A 26,564-nucleotide genomic window follows, 5' to 3' on the forward strand; every position below is an offset into this window, starting at 1 on the left:
TCCTGCTTATTGAGGAAAGGACATCTACCAAAAGCTGCTTCAGTCACCCCTGCAATGACAGGGAAGCACTTATTGCTCAGGCATGAGAAGGTTCGGGGGAGGTGGCTTATGCAGAAACAAATATGGCAGCTGTAAGATCATGCATAAGTTACTGATCCTGTCTGTGCATCGATTTTGTAATCAGTAAATTTCTCTAATCTGGGTCAAATCATCTCCAGAGTCCCCACCTCCCAACTCCGTTGCTCAAATTTCCTTGTTTCAAAATTCAGAAGACATGAGAAAAGCACTTAGAAATAGATGCTGTTGAAATTATAGTTTGCATTCTCTACTCTTCACTGTTGGGGAAGAACATTTTACTTTGCCAGCTCCTGCATTACTGTCCTGAGTTAAACCTCCACTCAGAAGTGGAAACGCAATCAAGAGCTCACTCGAGTAGGTGGCAGAGTCCAGTGTGGGTTCCAGTGTCCATGAAACATGAAGTGTTGTAAAGGTTGTATTTCCCCGAATTGGGTTAGGTATCCTGGAGGTACTCAAGAAGATTAAAGTGCTATACTGATTATTGCATTAAGTAGCCCTGAATCGGTTGGTGAGAAAAATTTTCAAGTTTCTTATATTCGTTGTGTATCAATGAGAATGTTTCATTTTTGTATTACTATGGAGTATTGAACTAAATGCTTGAACTAAGTATTTAGTTCAATACTTGCATTAAATACAAGTATTGTATTTAAATAGCTTAACTTGTTACTTTTCCTTTCTATTACAGGGAAATGAGACCAGAGACTCAGACTCTAAGTAGACACATTATCGAGAAGTTAATCATGTTACCTTTATTTTTATTGTATTTATTTTTATTATTACCTTATATTAGGGGAATCTAATACTGATTTTTCTTTTCTAGTAGTGATAAGAAGTTTTTTGTTTTGAAAAATATGTCTATATGTTATAAAACCTGAGTCCATTTAAAGAAAGTTTACTACGAATTATTGTATAAGCCATGACTGGACAAAAACCATGAACACAATATAAGGAGCTTGGGAAGAAAGCCTCCAAATGGAGGCTTTAGTAAGAGTCCCAGAAGAAAACTGATAACTTGGTCACTGGGTTTCACTAAAGAGAATTTGGTGAAGGGATAGTGTACAAGCTGTAGATAGGGTTAAGGGAACCAAACCTGCAAGGGATGCGAAGCACCCAGGGCCTGGAAACTGGGAAGCTGTTAGTCTTCCCAATCTAAAGAGTCATCGGAAGTGATAGTGATGTGGGAGTGTGGTAGAAACAGACGGGCCACTTCCTGGGAGTGCTAACTGTACAGTAGAGCCATTGCTCACAACTGGAGACTCTCAAAGAGGATGGAATTGAGAGATATGTACCTGTCTTTTCTCTTCCTGCCCTCTGATACTCTGATCTTGTCAGTGCCTCCCATTGATTGAACCCAACTAGAAGTCAGAGAACAAGATAGCCCCAGTGATGGGGTCCACAGAATTCCACCTCCACGGAACACAAAGCAGAACATAAAGGAGAGTCACTGGAGGCCAGCAGGAAGGGGCAAGCAGAGAATAACCAGCTTATAGAAAGTATCAGAGTTCTCTGCCAGAGCTAATACTTTACGATTCTGGTTATGCCAGTCTGCTAGCGGCATGGCCTTAGTTCAATACTTACATATATGCAAGGATGCTTTTTAATGTATTTTACAAATGGTACATGGGGATCCCTGGGAGGCTCAGCAGTTTGGTGCCTGCCTTTGGCCTGGGGCATGATCCTGGGGTCCCGGGATCAAGTCCCACATCAGGCTCCCTGCATGGAGCCTGCTTCTCCCTCTGCCTGTGTCTCTGCCTCTCTCTCTCTCTCTCTCTCTGTGTCTCTCATGAGTAAATAAATAAAATCTTTAAAAACAAACAAACAAACAAACAAACAAAAACCAAGAAAAACACAACTGGTACAACCTGGGCTCTGACCAGCCAGAGCAGTTGCCATAGACTTCTTGGTGAATAGGCTTTAAACTCTTAGTCTTTGAGTTTAAGGGTAGGAGGGGGCTCACCAGAGAAGGGCCAGGGCAGGCAGGGTTGGGCTGAGCCCCACTTAGTTCAGGGTTCACAGTATTTGAAAATATTAAAAGGCAGTGGAGCCTACTTGTCTGTGAATGCTGAGAACCATCCCTCTTTGTGTTTGAGAAGTGAGAACAGAACTCTTCCACTGATCTTCTAAGATAAGTGGTTGATGTGTCTATGTTGCTCTCTGTGACCTACAAAAAGGAACACAGATTAAAATTCTTACCTTACTACTGAGCCTTTTATACTCTTGTTATGGGACTTGTACCTTGTCTTGCACTCTCATTATTTGTGAACTTACACTCTTAAGTGGATTTTGTACTACTGCCAAAAAGATATTATATTTTTCCATATGTATCCTACTATACCTATTACAGTTCCTTAAACATGGTTTATTTTCAGTATCTATTATTTTACGGAAATAACTTCATTGCTATTCATTGTGGTCATCCTGAAACGAAGAGAGAATTTAACTTTCAAAGATCCTTCAATTCCAGATATGGGGTTTGGTGGTAGGGGGTTATGTTTTATTCTTTGTTACCCAGCAGAGCCAATGATCCTGTTATGGAAGTTATGATAACAGAGTGGTCCCTGGGTTTCTGCATTCTCTCTAACTTTATCTTACTTTTTACAATGATTCATTTTGTGAAGCTATATATAGAAATGAATATAAAATTTATAGAGTTTAAAATTCAAAATTCAGGATGCCTAACTGGTGCAGTTGGTTAAGCATTTGCCTTTACCTTAGGTCATGATCTCAAGGTCTTGGGACTCAGCAGGGAATCTGCTTCTCCTTCTGCTGCTGCCTTCCTACTTGTGTGTGCGCGTGCTCTCTCTCTCTCTCTCTGTTAATAAATAAAAAATAAATAAATAAATAAATAAATAAATAAATAATAATTTTTTGGATGTTCAAAAATCATCAACATCTCATTAATGTCAATTGTAATAATAATAGTTTCCTGAAAATTTTGTAATTTCTAGGTTACTTGTGAAGATTCTAAGAATTCATTTATTTCTTTGTATAATCATATAAAGATTTAAGTACTTGTATAGATTTGAGCAACTATGTGGAAAATAGTTATTGAATACTTCAGAGAAAGACAAGATGAGCAAGCAATTTTATTTAAAAATTTTGGCATTATTAGGTTCAAAGTTTAGTTGTCATATTCTTTTGATTTCTCACATCACATTTTCTTGTACTGTTTCCTGATCTCTATTATCATTTATAGTAGGTATATCATGTAATATATTTATGTGTACCATGTCACCATGAATTACTTTCCTATAAAGCAGTTATATCACTTTAAGTTTTATCACTTAAAGTGAAGGTACTTATAAATTAGACTTTTAATGTTTGAAATGCAATTGCATTGTTAATATGTCTTCCTTTGCCATGACTATACTTTTGTTCAAAATATATTACATTTTTTTTCTTATGTGGAAATGAAGACATGAAACTGTATGAACTAGCTACACTTATCAAGAACAGTTATAGTATGTGTGCCTGGGTAGCTCAATGAGTTAAGCATCAAACTCTTGATTTCAGCTCAGGTCATGATCTCAGGGTCATGATCGCAGGGTCCTGAGATCTAGCCCTGCAATGAGCCTCCCTGCTGGGTGTGTAGCCTGCTTAAGATTCTCTCCCACCCTCTCTCCCTCTGCTCCCTGCCCCCTCATGCTCCACAAGCTCTCTCTCTTTCTCTCTCTCTCTCTCTCTCTCTGGGTGGGGGGGAGGGGCATGGAGAACAATTATAGCTTTATAGATTCTTGCATTGTGAAGACTTGAGTCACTGGCTCATCTCCTATGCTGATTATTTAATGATGGCCTTTTTATACCCATTTAAAAAATACAACCAGGTTTTAATGAGTTTGAAGCTGGGGGGGAGGGAATCTCCAAAATAATCTAAATTCAGCTACAAACAAATGTGTCTTATTCTAAGCCTTTAACTGATTTTGTTTTACTGCATCTTACCTTTGTAAAAATCACTATTTGGAAATATGAGAGTTAAGGTTTTTGTATTGAGAGTAGTATAGTAATTACATACTGCTTTAACATTTTCTTCCATATATAATATTAATAACTGAATATTATTTTTACAGAAATGTCTTTGCTTACAGCAGTTAACTTTATTCATTTATTTATGATTAATGCTGATTTTCTTTATTATAAAGCCACAGAAGATAGCAAAATAATAAACCATGGGCATTTTATCTGTATAATAACAACTCTGTGTAGCAAATGTATACTTAGACATATGCTAAGGACATCCCTCTACCAGGATCTAAATGTCAAATAGAGGGCTTTAATTATTTTCCTTTCTCTCTGTGTGTTGGTGTTTTCCAGGTGATGATGAAGGAGTGCAGGAGACAGCAGAATCAGATGGGGACACACAGTCAGAAAAGCCAGGCCAGCCTGGAGTTGAGACAGATGATTGGGATGGTCCAGGTAAGACAGAAAACTTAGTCAACCATCTGTTGCTACTGTCAGAAATTCACTTTTTTTTCCTTTAAATTTTAATTAGATTCTAAAACTCTTACAATCTCAGCTCCTCTGTGTGTGTGTGTGTGTGTGTGTGTGTCTGTGTGTCTGTGTGTAATACAGTTACGGTGGAAATTTTTTTTTTTTAAGGTGGAAATTTAAGTAAACATCATTATTTAAAGAAGATTTTTTTTCTCCTTTTTTTTTACTTCATAGTCATATAAAAATTAGTTCATTCTACTTGCCTTTTTCTTTAACAGAAATTTTTATGCTGTATCTCCATTCAAATTGGGAATAATTTAAAAACCTTTAAACAAGTAACAATACTATAAAGACTTTTAGTTTAGTCATGTTGCAAATCATAGATTATTCTCAATTTGTATTTAGAAGTTTAGACAATACCAATAGATACTCCCATCTGATTCAAGGTTTTAGCAACATTTTCATTTTTATGAATGAAAATTAAATTTGATTTTAATAATCCTGAGAGTGAATCATTTCAAGAAAAAGAAAAATTGATCAAAATACTCAAAAACATCAATATAATTTTATGTAAATATATACAGTTCATAAGAACTCAATAAAAAAAAAAAACCTTTACATTTGGTGCCAACTAATTTACAATTGATGGTATATTTATAAATGGAGACTATTATGTCATAGGGCTTAAAGATACGAGTTTTTGAAATAGTTTTAGCCATAATTTCTAAAGCAGTAACATTTTTCATTAAGAAAGATCCCTATATTTCAATCACATTTTCACCCTTGCATGACTTTGCAAATTGCTCTCTGCTGTGCGTGAAGAAGAGAGGAACTCCAGTGGTAATTTTCTGAAACCAGCAGCTGGAAAATATAATGCAAACAAAAATGAAGATGCAGTATAGCTGATTATTATGATGTCATTTTTAATGTTATTCATGATACACACAAATATTTGTATTTTGTATACTACAGCATAATGGTTATACAAGATTTTGGATCAAAATGTGTTACATTTAAAATACCATCATACCACCTTTTGAGAGAAAGAAGATGCAGACATCTGACATAATGCTTATCGCATAATGCTTATCGCATAATGCTTCTGTCTTTTCAATGTAGGAAAGAACTCCTTTGATTTAAAAAAAAAAAAAAGTCTTTGGAAAACTTTATTTTTTTCCTGTAGATTACATTTAATTTAAAAAGGGTGGATGAACATACACTGTATAGTTCTTTATTCATGGAATTAAGTATGTATATGCTACTTAGAAGAGTTTTTACATTTAAAATTAGATTAGATGGCCTTTTGGATATGCCTACTTGCAAAGTGTGCATTCTTGCTGCTCTTTCAATAGAGCAAACTTGGCAGGGGCAGGTTTTCTTCTTTCCTCAGGGCTGGGACCCATGGTATTCCCTGTGACTTGGGAGTAAGTAAGCAAATTCAGGAGCTGGTAACTTATTAAACATGTAGCGCACAACCAATGCCCCCCCTTTGCAGGAAGATATTCCAGGAAGAAACATGCACTATTAAGTTACAGAAAGTGAGAGTGACAGAGAAAGGAGTAAGGTAAAGAATGATGGGTCATTCAGGATGAGATTTTTCACTGTTAAGTTAAATTTATTTTGTGTATCTGATTTAATGAAATTTTTATTTAGTTGTTTTCATGAAAATGTTTATGCTCTTTTCTGTGGAACATGGGAATATGTAAAAACTTTAAAGGAAGAGTGTATGTCTCTGAGCAGGTGTGCCTATAAGAAAGTTCTTTTTTTGTACATTGTAAAATAGATAACATGTTTTTCCCTACAGATATGTTACAATAAGAGGGGTTTTTATGATTTTGAACCCCCCCAAATTAATGGGGTTGATTCATAACAAAAGAATATCTGTTGGATATTTATTTTTTAAGGTAGAAATTTCATTACTTTCTTTCAGTTGGGACAAAATTTAGAGGGTATTTTTTTTTTATCTTTGCTATTGAATAAATAGCCATTATATAAATATTTTACCTCAATTTTTGTCATAATTCTTATAGCTTTGGAATGGTTAAGCCTCAAAACAGACCCGTTTAAAATGCTCAGTATTTTTTAAGCCCAGTAATATATCTGATACAACTTTTAAAATACTAAGCATCGAGTTTTGAATTTAACCACAAATGTTTGGTTAAGACATGAGGTTGTGAGCCAGGTGTGATTTTAAGGTTCTCATAATTTTAAAGTCCCTCCACCCAGTCCTGAGAGCCACCCTAAGATAGATAGCTTTCTCTAAATAAAATAGAACAGAATATAAAACCCAAGAAATTATCTAGAGAATTTGAGGCATAGAACTGGCATCATTTAAGATGGATCAGGATTTATCTTATTTTGAAAGAGTTTGATTGAAGATGACTCCACAACCATTCTTGATGGCTCAATTCAGTAATGAATCAACTCTTGTTTGAAGTGTTCTATTTTTATCAAATGTAAATCCCCCAGCGCCATTCCCCCCCCCTTATTTGTTATCCAACTAAAAGGTACATTTAGCAATTGCTCACACTTTTGTTAACTCTTATGATTACACAGAACCTAAACAATCTTGAGAAAAATTATCTTACATTTGCAAACATTTCTATGGTGAAATTTTTAAATGTTTAAATATTTGTGACTTTTATTTAAATATTCTTCAACTTCTTAGGAATCTTTCACTGTTTGAAAGGAGAGCTAGACCCACACTATGCTAAGAGAGTGGAGGCCAATGTAAAAGTCATTATCTCATTATTTGGTATTTCACATCATTGTTTTCAAGTTTCGCTTTTCTTTCTCACTCTTAAAAAAATTACCCTGATATTACCTTGCTTGGAATCTAAGTGATATGCTGTTTGAAATCTACTCTCTCTTCCTCTGCATTTGCCTATAGTTCATTTCTGTCTCTGTTTAAAGTAAATGCCTCTTCTTTTCTTTTATCACCCTCATAAAGACTTCAGTTTGGGCAGCCCGGGTGGCTCAGTGGTTTAGCCTCCCTTCAGCCCAGGGTGTGATCGAGTCCCTAGGATCGAGTCCCACATCAGGCTCCCTGCATGGAGCCTGCTTCTCCCTCTGCCCGTGTCTCTGCCTCTCTCTCTGTGTGTCTTTCATGAATAAATAAAATCTTAAAAAAAAAAAAAAAGACTTCAGTTTACCAATAATCTTATACACTTAATTATTCAATAATTATTTATTGCACTAACACTTGTGAAAAGTATAGGCAAAAGCCCAAAGGTGTAGCATGATGCTATCCATACTTTCTTTTTGGTGCCATTTCTCTTCTTTGATCTTTTAAATTATTCATGTATTGCCACCAATGCAATCAATAGTTAAGCATGAAAACCTGAAAGGAAAGAATGCTCTAACGTACAGAAGAAACAGAACAAATTTTAGAGTTAGATCTGTGTTTGAATTCACACACTGATACTTAATAGTCACAGTCTTGTGATCTCAAGGGTATTCAACAGCCAAGCCCTCAGTTTGCTTATCTTTAGAATGGGAAGAATAGTAACTACTTTGAAACTTTGTTGTGTGGATGAAATTTGAACAGTGTATAGAAAGTAGCAGACAGCTTGGGAGAGCTTTGGATTCCCCAGATGTTAACAGTGTCTGCTTGTCCTAGAACCTCTCATACCAGCCAACAGAATGCTGACCTCATTTTGAAAACAGTGTTTGCATCTCTGGCTCTCTTGCTTAAGAAATCCTTAGAACCACAATCCATGGCCAAAGCCCTGAGTACTGATTTATGTATTTGTATGTAAAAGGAGACTCAGGGGAGAGAATTCAGACAAATCACTATATCTACCTTTATGAAATGAGCACCTTAAAAGTCACATCTTACATCAACTCTAAGAGTACCAACTCTAGCTTCTGTTATTAAAAACATGGTTACTCCTTTGTGTACTTGGAAATAATAATAATAAATAATCTGATTTCTCTTGTTTAATATTGAACATACCTAAGTCTTACCATTAGGATTACAGCCACAATAATTGAAATTTCCAAGAGCTTTAGTAAATGAATATATCACATTATTCAAATTGTGCAAATGAGTACATATACCCTCAAGTAACATGTATTAATACAAATATATGCACAGATAGAAAATTTTGAGCAAGTAGTTACTTAGATTCTTTCTCACGGACTTATCAAGATAAGCATGCACTTTTGTTTTCATATTTACATGTTAAGCACTTGTGGTGTTTCAATAATGAAAAGTAGAAAAGCACACCTTGTATTGATGACTTGATAAATTACTAGAATAAAATTTGGAATTACTTTTGTATTATACATTCCAGAACAGCATGACTCTTTTCTAGATTGTTAAATGGAAATCCAAGTTTCTGTCAGAGGTAAATTATTTTGGAGCAGTATAATGAGTTGCAAAGACCACAGATATTTTTTCCATTTGTATCTTGGCCCTGCCACTTATGAAGTGTGACTTTGAGTAAGTTAATAACTCTGAGGCCTCAGTTTCTTTGTTTATAAAATGGGGCTAATAATAATCACTACTTCATTAATGAGATTTTTCTGTGTAAAACATGGAGTTGGGAGCTTCATTGTTGTGCTCAATAAATAGCTTTTAATACTACTTTTAGAATCATGTCAGCAATTGTGCCCTACTAACCATGACAGTGCCTTACAGATGTTAAGCCCTCATTTAACATCTGTGTAGTGAATTAACTTTGCAAAATAATGTTGCTATGTAAAATCACCGTGTAACTACAATAACTGTATTCTATTCAACTGGACTTAAAACAGGGTTCAGTTAAAGAAATTGTAATGTAAATAGATTCTCAGTTAATGCTTCGCATATAAACAAATGTGTGTACTTGTTGCATCTGCACTAAAAATTGATCTCAAAATCTACAAATAAGTTGCCCATTCACTTGCTGTTCCACATTAAGGATACACACAGATGATGGGGTTGGCTCTGATTTGCGCCCCAAACTGAGAAGATGGGAGTATTTCGCATAAAGTAGAATGGTAGCTGGCAGACCACTAGGAGATAGAAGTGCACACTAATGATACAGGGTTTTTTTTTTCCCCCCTCTTTACTAGTCCAAAGAAGGGCTTGGAGATTACAGTTCTGATTTCGTTTCCTTTTTGATTGGGAAAATGTGGTAGATATAAGATCTGGGAAATGCCATTTGAAGTAAATTAACAGAAACCTATGAAACATAGTTAACCATAGATATAGTCTGACAGTAAGAAGAATATTGTGAGAAGCGGAGGAAATCGTAGAATGACTGTGTATTACTCTGACAGTGAATTGGTATTATCTCTGCTATCAGATAATGCAGTTATCATTAATTTTCACATTTGCATTTCAATCTTTGGAAGGAAATGACTCTTGCCGGATGAAGATAAGAGCTCTGTACCACTATAATGAACCATCATTTTATCCCAATGCTTTGTGTCCATATGAAAATGAGGCAGGGAGGGGTGTGTGTGTGTGTGTGTGTGTGTGTGTGCATGCGTGTATGTATGGGGGTGTCAGAAAAACAGTATAGCAAAGTGTCAAAAATTGCTACAGACTTTTGAGCCCCTTATGAAACAAGAGGAGGTCAAAATAAATCTTCTGTAATGTAGTTAAGTGGATATCGGATTAAAAGATGAAAGCCTTACTCTTTGTAGAACAGAATGCCACATAAACTCAGTAAAAAAGTTCCTTTTATCTTATTTTTTTACTCCAGTTTTCACTCTCATGTAGAATTAGGGCACACATAAACCCAACCAAAAAAAAAAAAAAAAAGTAGTTTGGAGGCAAAGTACTTACGATTATTGTTAGGAAAGATACATCTTTGAGTTATAAGTCCTGCATAAAATATATTCTTAGTCCAATCGCCTTCAATTCTGTGGTTTTACATTCTCACTCTGTGCTACTGAAACAAACTAGAAATTGTAGATGAAGCATTTGAGTGTTTTTGATATTAGTGGAACACCAGTCAGTGGAACCTACAGGAATAAAAGGTCTATATCACAAGTTTTATTATTAAACATGCTTTTGTATATTATAAGTTAAAACATAAATCTTGTATTGCTGTTTCACAGTTTGCCCACTTTGATTAGGTACTCACCCTCAGTTGTGTTAATAATGGGACTTATATTATGCTTTTTCCTGCTGAGCTAAAATTCAGCTTAGAATTCTCCTCCACAAAGCACTTCAGGAAGATACTACCTGTTGGTAAGAATTGACATATAAGATAAACCTTTGCTACCCCTTTTATAACCTCCTTCATTAAAATGCATGCATTAAATATTTATTTTGGCACAAGGATTTTTAGCATCAGTTGTTTTTCTTGACTCAGCATTTTGCCTTGAAAAAAATACCTAAAAATGTGATTGGCTCTCATATCTGGAAAGTTGAAAGAAAAAAAAAAAAAACAACTAAGTCTTGTAATTATTTGTTTTTATTTTATCTGGGTCAGAAGAGGACTTAATTGGGCTCAGATGAAGTAAAGCCCAACACAGGGGCATGCATTAGAAGTAGTTTAAAAATATGGAAAATAAAAGAAGTGCATACAGACACATACACTTGTAATAAATGGGCCGCAAACTTAGAACTAGATTGCTAGAAGACTCTTTATAAAGGTAGTATTGATTGAGTACACAAAAATGAAATAAATTGGTTAGTTAGGTAAACATTTATTTATTCAACTGTATATTGAATATCAAATGTATGCAATGCTCTGTGCCAGACTCAAGGACATGTAGCAGTAAATAAGCCAGGGTGGTCGCTACCTCAGAGAGTTTATGCAGTCTTGGAAACTGCAAATAGTAATAATAATGATTTTTTTTGAGTGCTTACTGTATATGTGATAGCTGTTCTACAGAAGAAACATAAATGAGACCATAAACCATGTTATGAGGGGGTGGGAGTCAGTAATGACTTATCTAAGGAACAAATATTTTAAATTGTTTTTTTTTATTTTTAATTTTTATATTTTAACATGCAAAGTTTCAAATATACATAAAATAAGAGGGGAGTGTATGATGAGTCCTTGAATATCTATCGCCCAGCTTCAAACATTATCAACTTCTTGCCAAGTTTGTTTTATCAATTTCCTTTTATGTAACTATCTATCTATCCTTTTTTTTTTTTTTTTTTTTTTTTGTATTTTAAAGCAAATTGCAGAAGTTATGCCATTTCACCCTTAAGTGCTTTGGTATGGCTCTCTAATAAATAAAGACTTTTGTTTCAAACATAACCACGAACAATAGCATTGTACCACATAAAATATAATTCTTAATATTATCTGAAGCTCAATTCATCTTCAAATTTCCCAGTTATCTCAAAAAGTGTCTTTATGTTTGTTTTTTTTCAAATCCGAAATTGAAGGAGGTCCACATATTGATTGATACGATTCTCAAGTCTTTTGAATCCTGCCTCAACTCCTTTCTCCCACTTATTTATTAGAGAAACCAGTGTATTTATCCTGGAGTGTTGTTTACATTCTATATTAGGTAGATTAAATCCTAATGTTGTGTAACATCTCCCATATTTTTTTTAATTTTTAAAATGAAAAATTTTAAAATAAATATTTTTTTAATTTTAAATTTAAAAAAAATATTTGAGAGAGAGAGAGCAGGGGGAGAGGAGCAGAGGGGAAAGGAGAGAATCACAAGCAGACTCCATCCTTGAGCCTGACACAGGGCTCAATCTTAGGACCCTGAGGTCATGACCTGAGCTAAAACCAAGAGTCAGATGCTCAACCAACCATCCTTCTATCCCCCCATATTTCTTGTAAATTGGTAGTTAAATCTAGATTCTTGAATACATTTAGATTCAATAATATAGGTAATAATACTACATACACATTGCTGGGTGCTTTCTTTGGTTCATATCAGTAGATATTCCATAAAGAGGTGCCTGGGTGACTCAGCGGTTGAGCGTCTGCCTTCGGCTCATGGGATCCAGGATCGAGTCCCGCATTGGGCTCCCTGTGGGAAGCCTGCTATTCCCTCTGCCTGTGTCTCTGCTTCTCTTTCTATCTGTGTCTCTCATGGATAAATAAATAAATCTTTTTTTAAAAAAAGATATTCCATAAAGATGAGATGTCCCACTTGTAATTATATTACAATGTACCAGGGAGTTCATGTGTTTCCAGCCTGATCCATCCATTATGAAGTTTCCCATTTACCTTTTCACTAATGATTGTGGCCAGACTTCATATATCATTAAGGATTGTGCAATCATCCCTTCTATATTATTAACTGGTATTATTGTCTTCTGAAAAAATTTCCATCATCTACTATTACACTAAATACTATTCTTAAAGGGAAGATATATGCTTGATTCTTTCTCATTATTTCAGAATAATAAAGAGTAGAAAGAGTGCTGTAAGATGAGGCTAGTAAAGTAGGCAAGACTCAGTGATTCAGGGCTTTGTAGTCCACAATACTATTATTGGATTTAACTTCAAGATCAATGTGAAAACATGTTATACATATAAGCCACATGTTCCTATTTGCATTAAATAAACTGCTCTGACTGCTCTGTGGAGAATGGATAGAAGAAGGTCAATAAAAAGCAAGTCTTATCAAGAGATGAAAGTGGTTTGTAGAGAGCACTGGTTATATTTGAGGATGTGCTTGCAAGTGGCTTGCTCAACTTTGAGTATTTGTTGCCATTCACTGAAGTAAGGAAGCCTGAGGGAAAGGCATGCATTTTTAATATGTCGTTTGCAGTTTTCTTGAGACATCCAAGTGGAGCTGTTGAATAGAATGTTGGTTATATAGTCCAGGAGCTTGGAGAGAGGTCTTCTCTAGAGATAGAAATTAGAGATTTAGCAATATATGCATGACAGTGGAATTCATGGATGTTATGAAATTGCCTGGGATGGGAATATATATAAGAAGACTTGGACATGAAGCTTGAAGAACTCCTATCTCTTGCTGGAGGATAGAAAAAGAAGTGTCATCAAAGGAGACTGATAAGGAGTAGCCAGATAAGATGGAGAAAACCAGGAGAATGTAATCGTTTTTAAGAAGGACCGAGTCATGCCTGGGCTAACTGCTGCCAAGAGATCAAATGGGGATTTCAAGACTCTGCTTGAATTTAATGCCATGCAGATATTGGTGATTTAACTACAACTATTTTAGTGGAGCTCTGGAAGCAGAAACCAGGCTGTGGTAGGTTGTAGTAGGAGGGAAAGGCAAGCAAATTGAGTCAACTATTGTACACAATTATTCTTGAATGTTCTTGGTAAAGATATTTTTGGGGAGTTACTTTGAATCTGTTTACTGATAAAATTATTATCATTTACCTCTTATTTCTACCTAAGAGTTTTGCAAACTTTAGAATTTAGGAATATGCCTTTGGAGAAATTTATATTCTTGTATTAAACTATTCTGAATCCACCATCCATTAACTTACAGATTATTTTAAAGTTATTTTTTGTTGTTTGCCCCTACCATATCTTCAGGCTTTAGAATACACATTTTTGTCATTTCTTTTAAATTTTATCATTTCAACTTTTATCCCCTGATGACTTGAGTTTATCAAATAGTTTTGGGTTTTTTTTTTTTTTTGATGGTTATCACTTTTAATGTAATTGATCTGTTAAATTTGATAATATATCATGATGTACTATAAATTTGATATGAATTAGAGAATGCTTTCCATTCTTTCCAGTATCCACACTGACAACAGCTAATATTTTATTATTGTTATTTTTTGTTGTCATTTTAATCAGGAGCACATTTGGACCTTGGGAATTATTCTGTATGCCTTCATAATAAACTCCTACACTTGCTTCTAAGATTGACATGTGGAGCTTGCAACATATCGCTCATAAATATAACTTGCATTAGCTTGCCACATCTTGTACTTCTTCCCCTACACAAGACTGCATTTAATTAATTAATTTAATGAGTTCAAACATTTATTGAAAAAATCACTGTGTGTCAGACTAGAGATAAAAAGATCACTTGGGTTCAGGCTGCCTTCTGAAAGCTCACAGTACACAACATAAGACATAATTCAAATACATCACTGTGGATTCCATTGCAGAGGCACTCACAAGTGAACAGTGGTAGCAAAGAGAGAAGAAGGACCTCTCCTGCAAGATGGGGGAGGTGGTGGGGAGGTGGTCAGCGGATTAGCTTTCACACAGAGGGAGAAGGAGAGGGTTGCTGGTGCTGGTGGTGAAGTATCGTGCTGATGAGTAACACATATAAACATGATCCCTTCAGGAGACCCCAGGAGCAGTGATAACTTCATATTAGAGACACTCTAAGTTGTTATTCATACAAAGAAAGTGTTTAGTCTTCTGCAACATATAATTCCTTAGCATCGTCATAAGCTTGCTGCCATTTTGCCTGTCTAGAAGCTGCGGGCTCTGTTAGCCCTACCCTACCCAGCCATTGCTACGTTACAAGGCGTGATCTTTCCTATCATTCTGGGGAATGGAGGGGCCCTCTGAAAGACAACAGAAGCTATAGTCTCTTCAAGTCACAGATGGGAATCCACACTTAGACAAGACAATACCTTGTGAAGATCTGTTATATCCTTGAACTTTTAAAAAAAGCAACAGTGAAAGAGTTTGGTAAAAGGTCAGCAGGGAAACCATCAAGAAACCTTATTGCAAGTTAAGCCACGGCCTGGAAATGTAACAGCAAAGTAGAGCCTCTAGTGGCCTAACTGATCCTGCCTGTTTGGAAACGGGGTTGAATATTGGAGGTTCTTGGGAGAGTTTTGGGGGGAAGAAGACAGGAAGGCTCAAGAGGGAGAGTCTGAGCTTTTGCAAACAGCAGAGTCCTTCTTGGCAGAACTTCTGTGGTCCTTAATTTAGGGAAACATAAAAGAAAATTGCAAAGTGCTGCGTGTTTTAAAAAATGCTTTCTTATTGAATACATTGTCAATTGTCATATGCAGGGAAGCAATGAAAAGAAAATATTGGGTGCTAAACGTAAGTTTATATTTGGGTAAATACACAGAGAATCAAAGGGTTTTTTTTGTTTTTTTGTTTTTTTTTTTTGAGTTTTCAGGGCAGAATCCCTTGAGGGAACTAGAAGCATAACATTCATTTCAACTGACACTGTGTAAAAACAGTCACAGGCTTTCCTGATTGAATGGAATTTGAACAAATTCTTTGGATTTTCCCTCCCATTGCCTTATTGAAATAATTGAATATAATGAAAAGTTAGGGATCTTATTATTTATTAAATACATACTACTTATATGAATATAAATAATATGAAATAATCAAGATCATTGCATTTTTGAATACTGTGTTAATGTAAATATAAAAAGAACAAATGCACAAGCCCATTCTAATAGGGATAGTAACATGGCATATCTTACAGAATTAAGTAGAATGTAAGTCAGGCAAGGAATATCAAAGTGACTGAATATCTGAGATTGACAGCACTTATTTTCAATGTTTTTAATAAACAATGCATTATTTAATTTTATGGTATTTCAATTACATTTTCTATATAAAGGCAATACAAGCAAGCCAAAAGAAAAGAGGAAAGAAGAAAACATTTTCTCTCATCAGAGTGTTTGCCCTTTCAGTTTCCCCTACCCATTTTTTTCTTTTAAATTGGATGTTTCTCCAAGAAGATTACCATCTTTTTCAGTCAAGGATATTTTTCACTACCCTAAAAATTTAATAAAAGAAGGATGTTGAATATATAAACAATAATTATTGTAATGTGACGATTGCAGTAGTGGTTAGATAAGGTGATAAATGAAGTAAAATTTTTAAAAAGGTATGCCTGCCATTCTTAATTCTGTAGCTGGACAGAGTTAAGTTTTCTTAAAATTGCTTTCTCAGTGTAAAAGAAGTCACTTGAGTGAGCCTTCTTAATTATGTAAATATCAGGCAAATAAGAGCTAGGCTCTTTCACATTGGGTGTGGGAGCTCTTTGTCACTTGGCCAAAAACACCCATGTCTTAGAAATATGCCTGCTCTAGAGGGAGCTGGGTGGGAGAGGATGGAGGACTGATTTGCATATGTATTGCTTTCTGTGTGGCAATCAACCAGACTCCATTGCTTCTTCCTCAGTTTGAGGTGTGTGTTAGTCTGCTCTGGCTGCCAAATACAGAATACCACAAATCGGATGGCTTAAACAATAGACATTTATTTTTTTTTTCACAGTTCTGCAGACTGGAAGTCCAAGATCAGAGTGCCCACAGGGTTGGTTTCTGGTGAGACTTCTCTTCTTGGCTTGTAGATTAGATGGCCACCTCTTTACTGTGTCCTCACAGGGCTTTACCTCTGTGCTTGCATACTCCTGATGTCTCTTCTTATATGGACATCAGTACTATTGTATTAGGGCTCCAGCCTTATGGCCTTATTTAAAACCTTATTATCTCTGTAAAGGCCCTATCTCTAAATACAGTCACATTGGGAGTTAGAGCTTTAGCCTATAATCTTGGGAAGGACACATTCAATCCATAACAGGTTAGACTGGGTGGTTTTATCCAAAGTCAGCTGGCACGGAAAGGACACCAAGGACAGATTTCTGGAAAACAAGAAAAGCCAGGGCTCAACAGTAGGACCTTAGGTTTTAAGAGGGATATTTCTTTTTTCCCTTTGTTCCTAAATCTGGAACCCCTTGTGTGACCAGCTAATGTGTCCTAGGGTCCTGCTCTGGGGAAGAATGGCTGATCTGAGATGTGAGTGTGAATGAAGTGAACTGAATCCTGGGGCCTAAGGGGGACACCATGGCAGGTTGTATAAGAGCTGAACCCATTTGGTTATTACCTTGGGAGGGAAGGAGAATCCACGGTACTGTGCAGGAATGGTTTTCAGTAATGACACCAAGCAATCAAGAACAAAACAGGGGCTTCAGTGGCCTAACTGATCAGCGTGGAATTTTGCAGTGAGGCTGGCTCATGAGGATACCTGGAGAATTGGGGAGGAGGTACAAAGAGAAACGTCTCAAGACAGAGAAGCTTAACTTCTTGCTAACAAATTTTACCACAAGCTGATAAATGAGAATAATATAAGTCACTAAAGAATATTAAGGGAGCCCAGAAAAAAAGACACCTGTCTCTGCTTTGGGAGGCTAGTTAAGGCCTCTTTACTTTGTAAGCATAGAGACATTTAACATATGGAAAAAAAGAGGGGAAAAGACATTCCACCATTCCAGGTAACTTGGCATTAATGCGGAGGGTGAATTGTGGTAGGACTGAGACCTGTCTAAAGTTAGCTATCGAGGCAATAGCCTGTTGTTCAGATCAGAACATAGTAGACCATTGTCTTTCTCTATTTCGCCTAGTATAGTACCCTCTAGTCCCATCCACATTCGTTGCAAATTATAAGATATTATCATATGATCTCACTCATATGTGGATCTTAAGAAACAAAACAGAAGATCATAGGGGAAGAGAGGAAAAATAAAATAAGATGAACTTAGAGAGGGAGACAAACCGTAATAGACTCTTAATCATAGGAAACAAACTGAGGGTCACTGGATGGAAGAGAGGGTGAGGGGACAGGGGAGCTGGGTGATGGGCATTAAGGAGGGCACATGTTGTAATAAGCACTGCATATTATATAAGACTGATGAATCACTGACTTCTGCCTCTGAAACCAATAATACATTATATGTTAATTAACTGAATTTAAGTTAAAAAAACAACACAGTAGAAACTTTGGTAAAATAAAAGTTGTTGGCATTGTTAATAAGTATTCGTGTTCCTTGTGAAAATGGGTTGTAAGTGGTGACAGTGGAAGGACGGTTTCTTCTCTCAAACCCCAAGCATGGGAAAGCAGTGATCTGGAAGTAATGTTGGGGAGCAAGCCAGAAACCGCTTGATTCTAGAGTCTCTGCTCTGATCCTTTGCCACACACACACACGTGAATATACTCAAACACACAAACTTGCGCTTACACGTGTACACACACATGCATACATACAACAACAGTTTTTTTGAACGATATAAGAGTCTTAGTGGTTACGTGGACAAAATAAACCTTTACTTTTATTCTGTAAGGCTAAATAAAATATTTTATTCATTATGAAAAAATATTTTAACCATTTTAAGTCATTAAATTTAATAATTATCTTCACATTTTATATTACATTTGAAGATAAATATGAGATTTTAAGCATTCAGCCCCACATAATGCACCTTTTATTCACAATTTTTGACATATTAGTGTGAATTATAGGAAAAATTGTTTGATTTTAAAGAACAAGTAGATATTTTTGAAAAGCACAAATCATTCATTAAAAGTCTTAATTACAATTATATGACAAAATTAATTTCCTATGAAATAGGCTTTTCTGTCTGGAAAATGGAAGTGAATTATTTTAAGAACTCATATAACTTAAGGCTAGCATTTCATGCTAATAATTAATGATTAATATATAGTAGAATATTTTAGCACATTTTAAAATAAAGGAAGAGGTTGTTAGTTAATTGAGTTTTCTGGATCTTTAAATTTTTTTTTTTTTTTACTTTTATGGGTAAACATAATAAAATGAAAAAAATAGTTATCACATTTTAATAAAGTAAAATGAAGATGGTATTACATATGACTGTTACAGAAATGCATGAAATACCTCAATGGTTTGAAAGCACGTGAAATTAATAATACTTCTGATTCCCTTTGGGCATTTAATATTATTAAATTTATATAATTTAAGACATTTGCTCTGTTTGGCTCATTGACATTCATCTTAAGAAATCCTAAAACATAAATTTAAAGTACTGATAAGGGTAAAATCAGAAAATAAAATGACCTAAAGCATTTATTTTTCTGAGTGTTCTTGTCTTAAAATAATAAAAATTAAAACTATGTCCAGAATTAATGTTGAAGTCATAAAACTATGTCCTGGGCAATGTTTTTCCTCTCCTCTAAACTTTTTAGCTTTCTCCTTTGCATTTATATCTCTAATGCCTGATATTTATTAAGAGTTTACTATTTGCCAGTTACTGTGATAAGCATCAAGATCATAAAAGCAAACACATTCTCATAATTTTCGGTCACGACAACTAATAAACTGAGGCACAGGAATATTCAGTACCTCATCCAAGGTCACAAAGCAATCATGAAATTGAAATTAATTGGATTAAGCAGCTTGACTCCAGAGACTGTGCTCATCACCACATCATTTTCTCTAGTTTTCAATGTCTTCATGATGATGGCACCTGTAGCTGCTACCATATTTTGATATCATTTCACATAACTGGGGGAAAGGGGGAGGTCTGTCTTTTTCCTTTGCTAAACTACAAACGAGGAAAATATCCTTTATTTTTCATTAAAATCTTTTATTAAGTTTTATTTATACTGTAATATTTTTTGGTGTGTGAATTCTAAGGTTTTGCCTTTTGGTTGCTATGTGTAATTTCATCATTTATCTGGCTTTGTCCTGGAAAACGTATAATAATCCTAACAGCCACTGTGCATTGGGCATCCTGACTCTACTCACTATGCTTTGTTTTCCTGTTGAGGAAACTGAGGCTTAAAAACTTGGTAATGTAGGTGAGAAGTGACTCAGCCAGGATTCCCAATAAGAGTGGCAATCGGTAATGCTGGAAACACCCCCTTACAGGACACTCTTTTTTCCTGGGCATTATAGGAGTAATTTTTTTTTTTTTAGTACCTCCTTCAATTCTTTCCACATGCCTCATAGGTTATCCCTATTTTATAGGTGAAGATGTTAACTCTTAGAGTAGTTAGGTAGCTAATCCAGTCTCCGGTTGCTAGTAAAGTCAAGCTTATGGGGTGATTAGAGTAATGGAGACACAACCTGTGATGAAAGCTGCTTTTGAATTTGGCTTTAACAGCTAAACAGCTCAGCAAATTTGGACAGATGACTTGCCCCGAATCATCGTAGTGCCCCTTGCCTTTATTATCTGTAGAATGGGAGTGCTGTATACCTGCTTCACAGAGTTTGGAGAGTGTTACGTGAATGAAGCACCGAGAAAGGTGTCGGGCACAAAGTACTAAGTGATAGCAACATGACATTATCATCATCATCATTATTTTGTAGCCACATTTTCTTCTGTCTTAAATCTTGCTTCAACCTTGTTTGTTTTTCTCCATTAGATTTCCTTAACTTTTCAGGGGCCCCTGGGTGGCTCAGTTGGTTAAGCATCTGTCTTTGATTCAGGTTATGATCTCAAGGTCCTGGGATCAAGCCCTGCACCTGGCTCTTTGTCCAGGAGGGAGCCTGATTCTCTTCTCCCTCTGTCTGCCACACCTGGTTGTGTGCTGTCTCCCTGTCAAATAAATAAAAATCTTTAAAAACAAAAAGATTTCCTTAAGTTTTGAATGGCCAGAGAAATCCTGAGTCATTTTGTATGTATTTTGTTTAGAAAACCAGGGTCCTTTGTAGAATTCAACATCCTTGATTAGAATATAACTTTCAGCTGAATGTGAAGTGCTAAACCATTTTTGGTTTTTAAAAAAGTTATTTGGGCCTTTCTCCAGTCTCATTCCATGAAGGACTTGGGATGACTTATAAAAAACATAAAATATAAAATGACAGAATGCATTATTAAGGTAGATAGAAGAAAATATGGACAAGAAACCAATAGAGAGGGAGGGATAATATAATTACATGGCCATCCAAACTGGGAGTCTAAGATATTTGCTGGAAAAAGGACCCCAAATCCCCACTTCTCCCCTGGGCTGTCTTCTCTGTACTGTTCTCTAGTTTTTGGAGGGTCTTAACATTTTTTTCAAAATTGCCTTCCTTTCTCTCTTTCCTTTTCTCCTTTTTTTCTTGGGACTTACCTTTGCAGACTAGCTCAGACGTTCTTACTGAATTGTTCTCATGAGATCTGTATTCTCCATTGGTTTTATATCTTTCCATTTTATGGTGCATCCTGAACTACTCAGTTCACTCTCTGAAGATGAAATAAGAAGGAGGAAAATGTTACTAAATCCTTCCTCCTGTGTTTTCAAAAAGCCACAGCATTGGCTATTTTCTATTGTGTATGCTTTTACAAAAATTCCTTTAAAAATCAAATATATGCTTATCATTATTTTAATAAAACCTCCACTGAGTAAATGAATTCCATAGAACTGGAAAAAAATAAAATTTGCAGTGAATGGTGGATGATACTGGTATTCAATAGGGAGCTCTTAAAAATAGACCAAATGCAGAAGACATTTTTGCCGTTTTATATTTGTAAGAAAATGATTTCATTAGAGGGGAAAAGAGAGAAAAAACCTTCAGTGGGAATGTTGGAGAATGCAGGCTCCTAAGGAGACCAGCGGAGAAGACAAACTAAGTCCACAGATGCAGATTAGGCCTCAGAAGATGAGGGCGTAAAAGGGATTTAATGGTGGGGTGGATTATAGAAATCCATGTAACAATGTTAAATAATTATAGTTCCAGCCGAGATCAAAGCAGTGCTGATTGAACGCCCTCAAGCTGTTAGCACGAAGTATCTTGAAGGGGGGAAAAAAAACCTGCCTCAGAGATTGGTCATCCTGAGTAAACTGTATCTGTGATCTATAGAAGTTCCAACTCTATGGAGGACACCAGTTGTGGGGGAGTAATGATGAAGGAGGGATCCTGTAAGGGAGTTTCTTCCTCTGGAACTTGATATTAAAAGAGACTTTTGGTGCTGTTTGTAATTTGGTTGAAAATGCACAAAAGTATGTAATTAACCCTTTCTTTTGGAGGGTGGAGAAAAGAGATTTACTCAACCATATCACAGATATCATTGGGAAATTCTATATTTGAATTACTTGCCATTGTTTATTTTTCTCTTTGAGGAAAATTTTACTTTCATCACATATACCAGAGTGAAATCAAGTGTAGGTAAGGCTACCTGAAAAGAAACTTGTTTCTGGAAGATACATTTATCTGCAAAAGGATAAAAAAATATTTTCACTATCAAGGGGAAAGAAAAAGTGAGGCTACATCCATACTTGTGGATTTGTTTGATTTTGTAATGTCTCCAAGCTGTTATAAAATATAGAATTTTAAAGCAGTTGAAATTAATTTAAAAATGGGAAAATTAAATTAACCTGTCACAGTGTTTTGGACAAATTTAATGTAGAACTATATATCTACATCTATATCTATATATTATATGATAAAGGAAAGAGGGAAGCATAGTTTCTATATCTTACAGATGCATCTTTAATTACTTTTCAAAAAATAAAATTACAGGGGGGGTGCCTGGGTGGCTCAGCGGTTGAAAGTTGGCCTTTGGCTCAGATCCTGAACGTGGAGTCCTGGGATCGAGTTCCGCATCAGGCTCCCTAGAGGGAGCCTGCTTCTTTCTCCCTTTGCCTGTGTCTCTGCCTCTCTCTGTGTCTCTCATGAATAAATAAAGAAAATCATTTAAAAAATTATTTAGTATTTGTAAGTCACAAAAAATGCAAAACCAACAAATACTAAAGCTATATTTATAAAAATTATAGTTCTAATTTTTATAGTATCCATTTAAAATATATATATTTGACATACCTAGTTGAACTATGTAGTTGACATAACAAGTTAAATTATGTAGTTGAAAAGCCAAATATTTACAAATGCTTTTTTGTGACACTGGATATTGTGGCTGGATTTCACTTGGGGAAGATTAAAATAGATGCTTTGGTAAGGCACATGACATTCCTACTGAAATGACAGTTTTAAGATTTAGGATGTGTAGGATGGAGCTAGCCATCTCATTTTGAATTTTAAAAACCTATACGTTAGAAGATAAAATATTGATCCAAATATTGGATAATAAATATTTATGCATTGCTTAAGAAGTTGTGATAACTTTTTAAGGGAAAATGCTTTTGGATAGATAGACAAAATCTGAATATTTTTATTAGAATAATTTAATAAGTTTTCTAAGTCAAGTGCATTTGCCTTAACATTCAGGTGAGGGTATTTTGTGAGACAAGACTTTCTGCTGTATGTCTTCTTTTGTAAGAAATAACCAATATTAATGACAATGCCTCATTAGATATGTGTGATGAATGGTTTAACTTCATGGCTTTTCTTAGGTAGAGGTTTTATGACATTACATTTAATTTTTAATATTTTAATATGAATGCATTTTCTTTGCCAAAGTAATTTCTATTTTTATGGGAGTACAGATGTGTTAGCTGTAACATCTTTTCTCATCTGTGGAAAACATCATTTCTTATCTATAAAGCATTATTTTAAAATCATATTCATGTGGTATTGGAGAAAATATAAAAAATTATAAGATTAAACCCTTTTAATGAATACTTATTGAATATTCTCAAAACTGTTTAAAACAACAATAAAAATATAAATTAAGACAATTTCTACAAGCTATCAGCTAATTATTAGTCAATTTTATAGTTTCCCACACATTTTTATGTTGGATGTCAGTAATGTTCTAAAGCTGGTCTTAGATATATTGAGCCACTGAGTAATTTGGTTACTTTATTTCTGTATCTTTTCGTTGTGCCTTGCTATTTACATGTACACAAAATCCTTTTCTCATTATTATTTTCATAGGCTTTTCTACACCATAGAAGATTTATAAAACATGGAAAGAATACATCATCTGCCCAGGTCACCCATACTGAAATGTCCTTACTCTAAATTGTAACTCTAATTTTTGTGTTGTTGTTTAAAGTGATATTATTTTACCCCACATATAATTGCATGCTTAATAGTAAATGCCAAGTGAAATTATTTTTAAAATTGCTTTATATTCTTCTTTCAAGGATGTTTTTTTTTTTTGTTCTCAAAGGCAGGAGACCACATGGCTATTGATGATTTCAGCATCAAACAAAAATTCTGAAATTATAATTCTGGATAAAGAAACGCTTAGAACATTTACTCATACAAAACTTGATTCAAATCTTGGTTCCGTGTTCTATTACTTATTAGCTGAATGAATGACTTTGGAAATTTCCTTACCAGCTCTGAATTTTAGTTTCCTCCTGGAAATGGCGTCAACCTCATAGATGTGTTGTAAGCATTAAACATGGTCAGGTGAGGGACGCCTGGGTGGCTCAGTGCTTGGGTGTCTACCTTCAGCTCAGGGTGTGATCCTGGGGCCCGAGGATAGAGTCCCATATCAGGCTCCCAAGGTGATCCTGCTTCTCCCTCTGCCTGTGTCTCTGCCTCTCTCCCATGAATAAATAAATAAAATCTTAAAAAAAAAAAAGTTAAAATATAAACAAGGTCGGGTAAAATCCTGCCTTTCTTCCCAGCCACAATGCAAGTGTGGGGGGATGGAGGACTGCAGTAGGGACTGTCCAGCACCTTTACTATTGAAGACCAAGTGAAAGGGAAGTTTGGGCAGAGCACTCTGACCTTCAGCCTGATGATTCCTAAATATATCTCTCATCCTTCAACTCTTTTACCAGTGTGAAAAATAAGAATCTTGGAACAAGAGTGATTATCACTAAGTTACTTCGTGTCGCTATCCTCAGTTTCCTCACTAGCAAATGGGGATCATGATACCGATGATACTCAAAGCACAGCTTAAATAATAGCTAGCATGATTTGTATCTGCCTGGCACATAATCCATCAATGATTGGATTATGTTGTTCTCTTTATTAATATTCCAGTCAAAGACTCCTGGTTCTCACTGGCTTTTAAAAACTGTTAAAAAAAAATGTTCAGCCTAGTGGGTTAGTAAATATTTACTGAATTTCTGTCTCTATGATGCGAATTCCTTCTGAGCAGTAAGAGTAGTGTGGTCAACAAAACAGAAGCAGTTGCTAGCCTCATGGATCTTGCACTCCACTGTGAATTGTTTACAGTCCATTTAATCACCATCAAATATATCAAGACATTTTTTAAACAATGTTGATTTTAGTGGTTGCAAAAGTAATACACCTAATCTCTGAAGGACCATATGGTTTCCTGGAAGGAAGAGGTAATTTGGCCACTTTCCCAACCTCAGGGTTTTAAAACTTTTCTCGCTTTATTTTATTACCGTTAGTACCTTCTTAAAAAAGAATTTCTCCTTTCCCCATCACCACTTCTGTTTTTAGCCTCACTCAGATCCCTCCTCTCCTTGCTCTTTCCTGGGCTTCCTCATCACTCTCCACAGCTTTATAGGCTTTGTCCAACAAACCAGACTGACTCCTCTAGTGCCCAGGCCTCCTGCTGACTCCACTCTCTAGCTTTTAGCTGGGGACTCTTTTCTCCATTGTCACTTGCCAATCTCATGTCTCCCGTAGGAATCTTGCCAGTGTAAGTCCACATCCGTCAACATCCATTTTCTGACTTTCTTTCCAGAACATCTCCATTATCTCTGGTTACTTCACTGTACTTGGGATCGTTGCCTCGCTATAACTTCACGACTACCTTTGCCTTAAGGGATCATGCCCCCCTTCATTTCTGTCACCCTCATATTTGGCCACATATTATTCCTCTCCATTACCCAGAATCATTGCCACATGCTCTGAAATTCCCAGCTCTGTTTGTAACAATCCAGGCATTTCCTGGCTTCAATTCCTAGTCTTGCCCAGTCTCAGCATCTCTGAAACCTACCATTTCAAGATTAGGCAGAGTCCTTAGTGCCCTAAATGGCTTAACCTCTGTGAATCTGGCTCATCATTGCCTCGCTATCAGGGTGAAGGATAGGCAGTATCTAGTCCTGCTACTTATGGCACCAGAAAAAAAAAATGGTTTACATAGATTAAGTGAGCATTTATTATGTATGAGGCACTGTGCCAGACATTTAATAAGCAATGTTTCAGGCAATCCTCTTAACATCTAAGGACCCAAGAAAGTCTTTAACTTCATTGGCATCATTTCAAACTTAAATGATTTTACTGGTTATTGTATTTATTTCCAGATAACCTTGTGTGTAAATCCCTACAGTGGTGGTTCTAAAATTCACTGACCTTAGTACCATTAATTCTTTCTCCTTTCCTCTCAACTTCTCTGCTGAATACAGAGCACTTTTTAAAATTTTTATGTGGAGGATTCCTTTATGAAAACCTTTCAAAATTAAAAACTCTCATTTGTCCCATGGAATGGATAGGGGACTGATGTTGGGAAGAAACCTCCTTAGGGCATGTAAATCTGGAAACAGGGTAGCTTACAGGTGTTAAAACTACTTTGATCATGGAGCCACATCACCAGATATTTTTTCCTATTTTCTTTGCCCAGTTATATAATAAGTTTTTGCTAACTTCAAGGTGAA

At 35.6% G+C, this 26,564-nt stretch overlaps 1 protein-coding gene across 5 annotated transcripts in view; it reads left to right on the forward strand.

Annotated features, from left to right (window-relative positions):
* The window catches only part of ZFPM2 (zinc finger protein, FOG family member 2), a 457,064-nt gene that overhangs the window by 114,253 nt on the left and 316,247 nt on the right, over window positions 1–26,564 (forward strand). For 4 of the 5 annotated variants that reach the window (XM_077846930.1, XM_077846931.1, XM_077846934.1 and 1 more), the window contains one exon: window positions 4,390–4,491. The exons of the other annotated variant lie outside the window; for it this stretch is intronic. In XM_077846930.1, coding sequence (XP_077703056.1) covers window positions 4,390–4,491 — 102 coding nt within the window. The remainder of the gene's footprint in view (window positions 1–4,389; window positions 4,492–26,564) is intronic. 5 annotated transcript variants of the gene reach the window in all.

This window comes from Canis aureus, chromosome 14 (assembly GCF_053574225.1).
Source record: "Canis aureus isolate CA01 chromosome 14, VMU_Caureus_v.1.0, whole genome shotgun sequence".
NCBI lineage: Eukaryota > Metazoa > Chordata > Mammalia > Carnivora > Canidae > Canis > Canis aureus.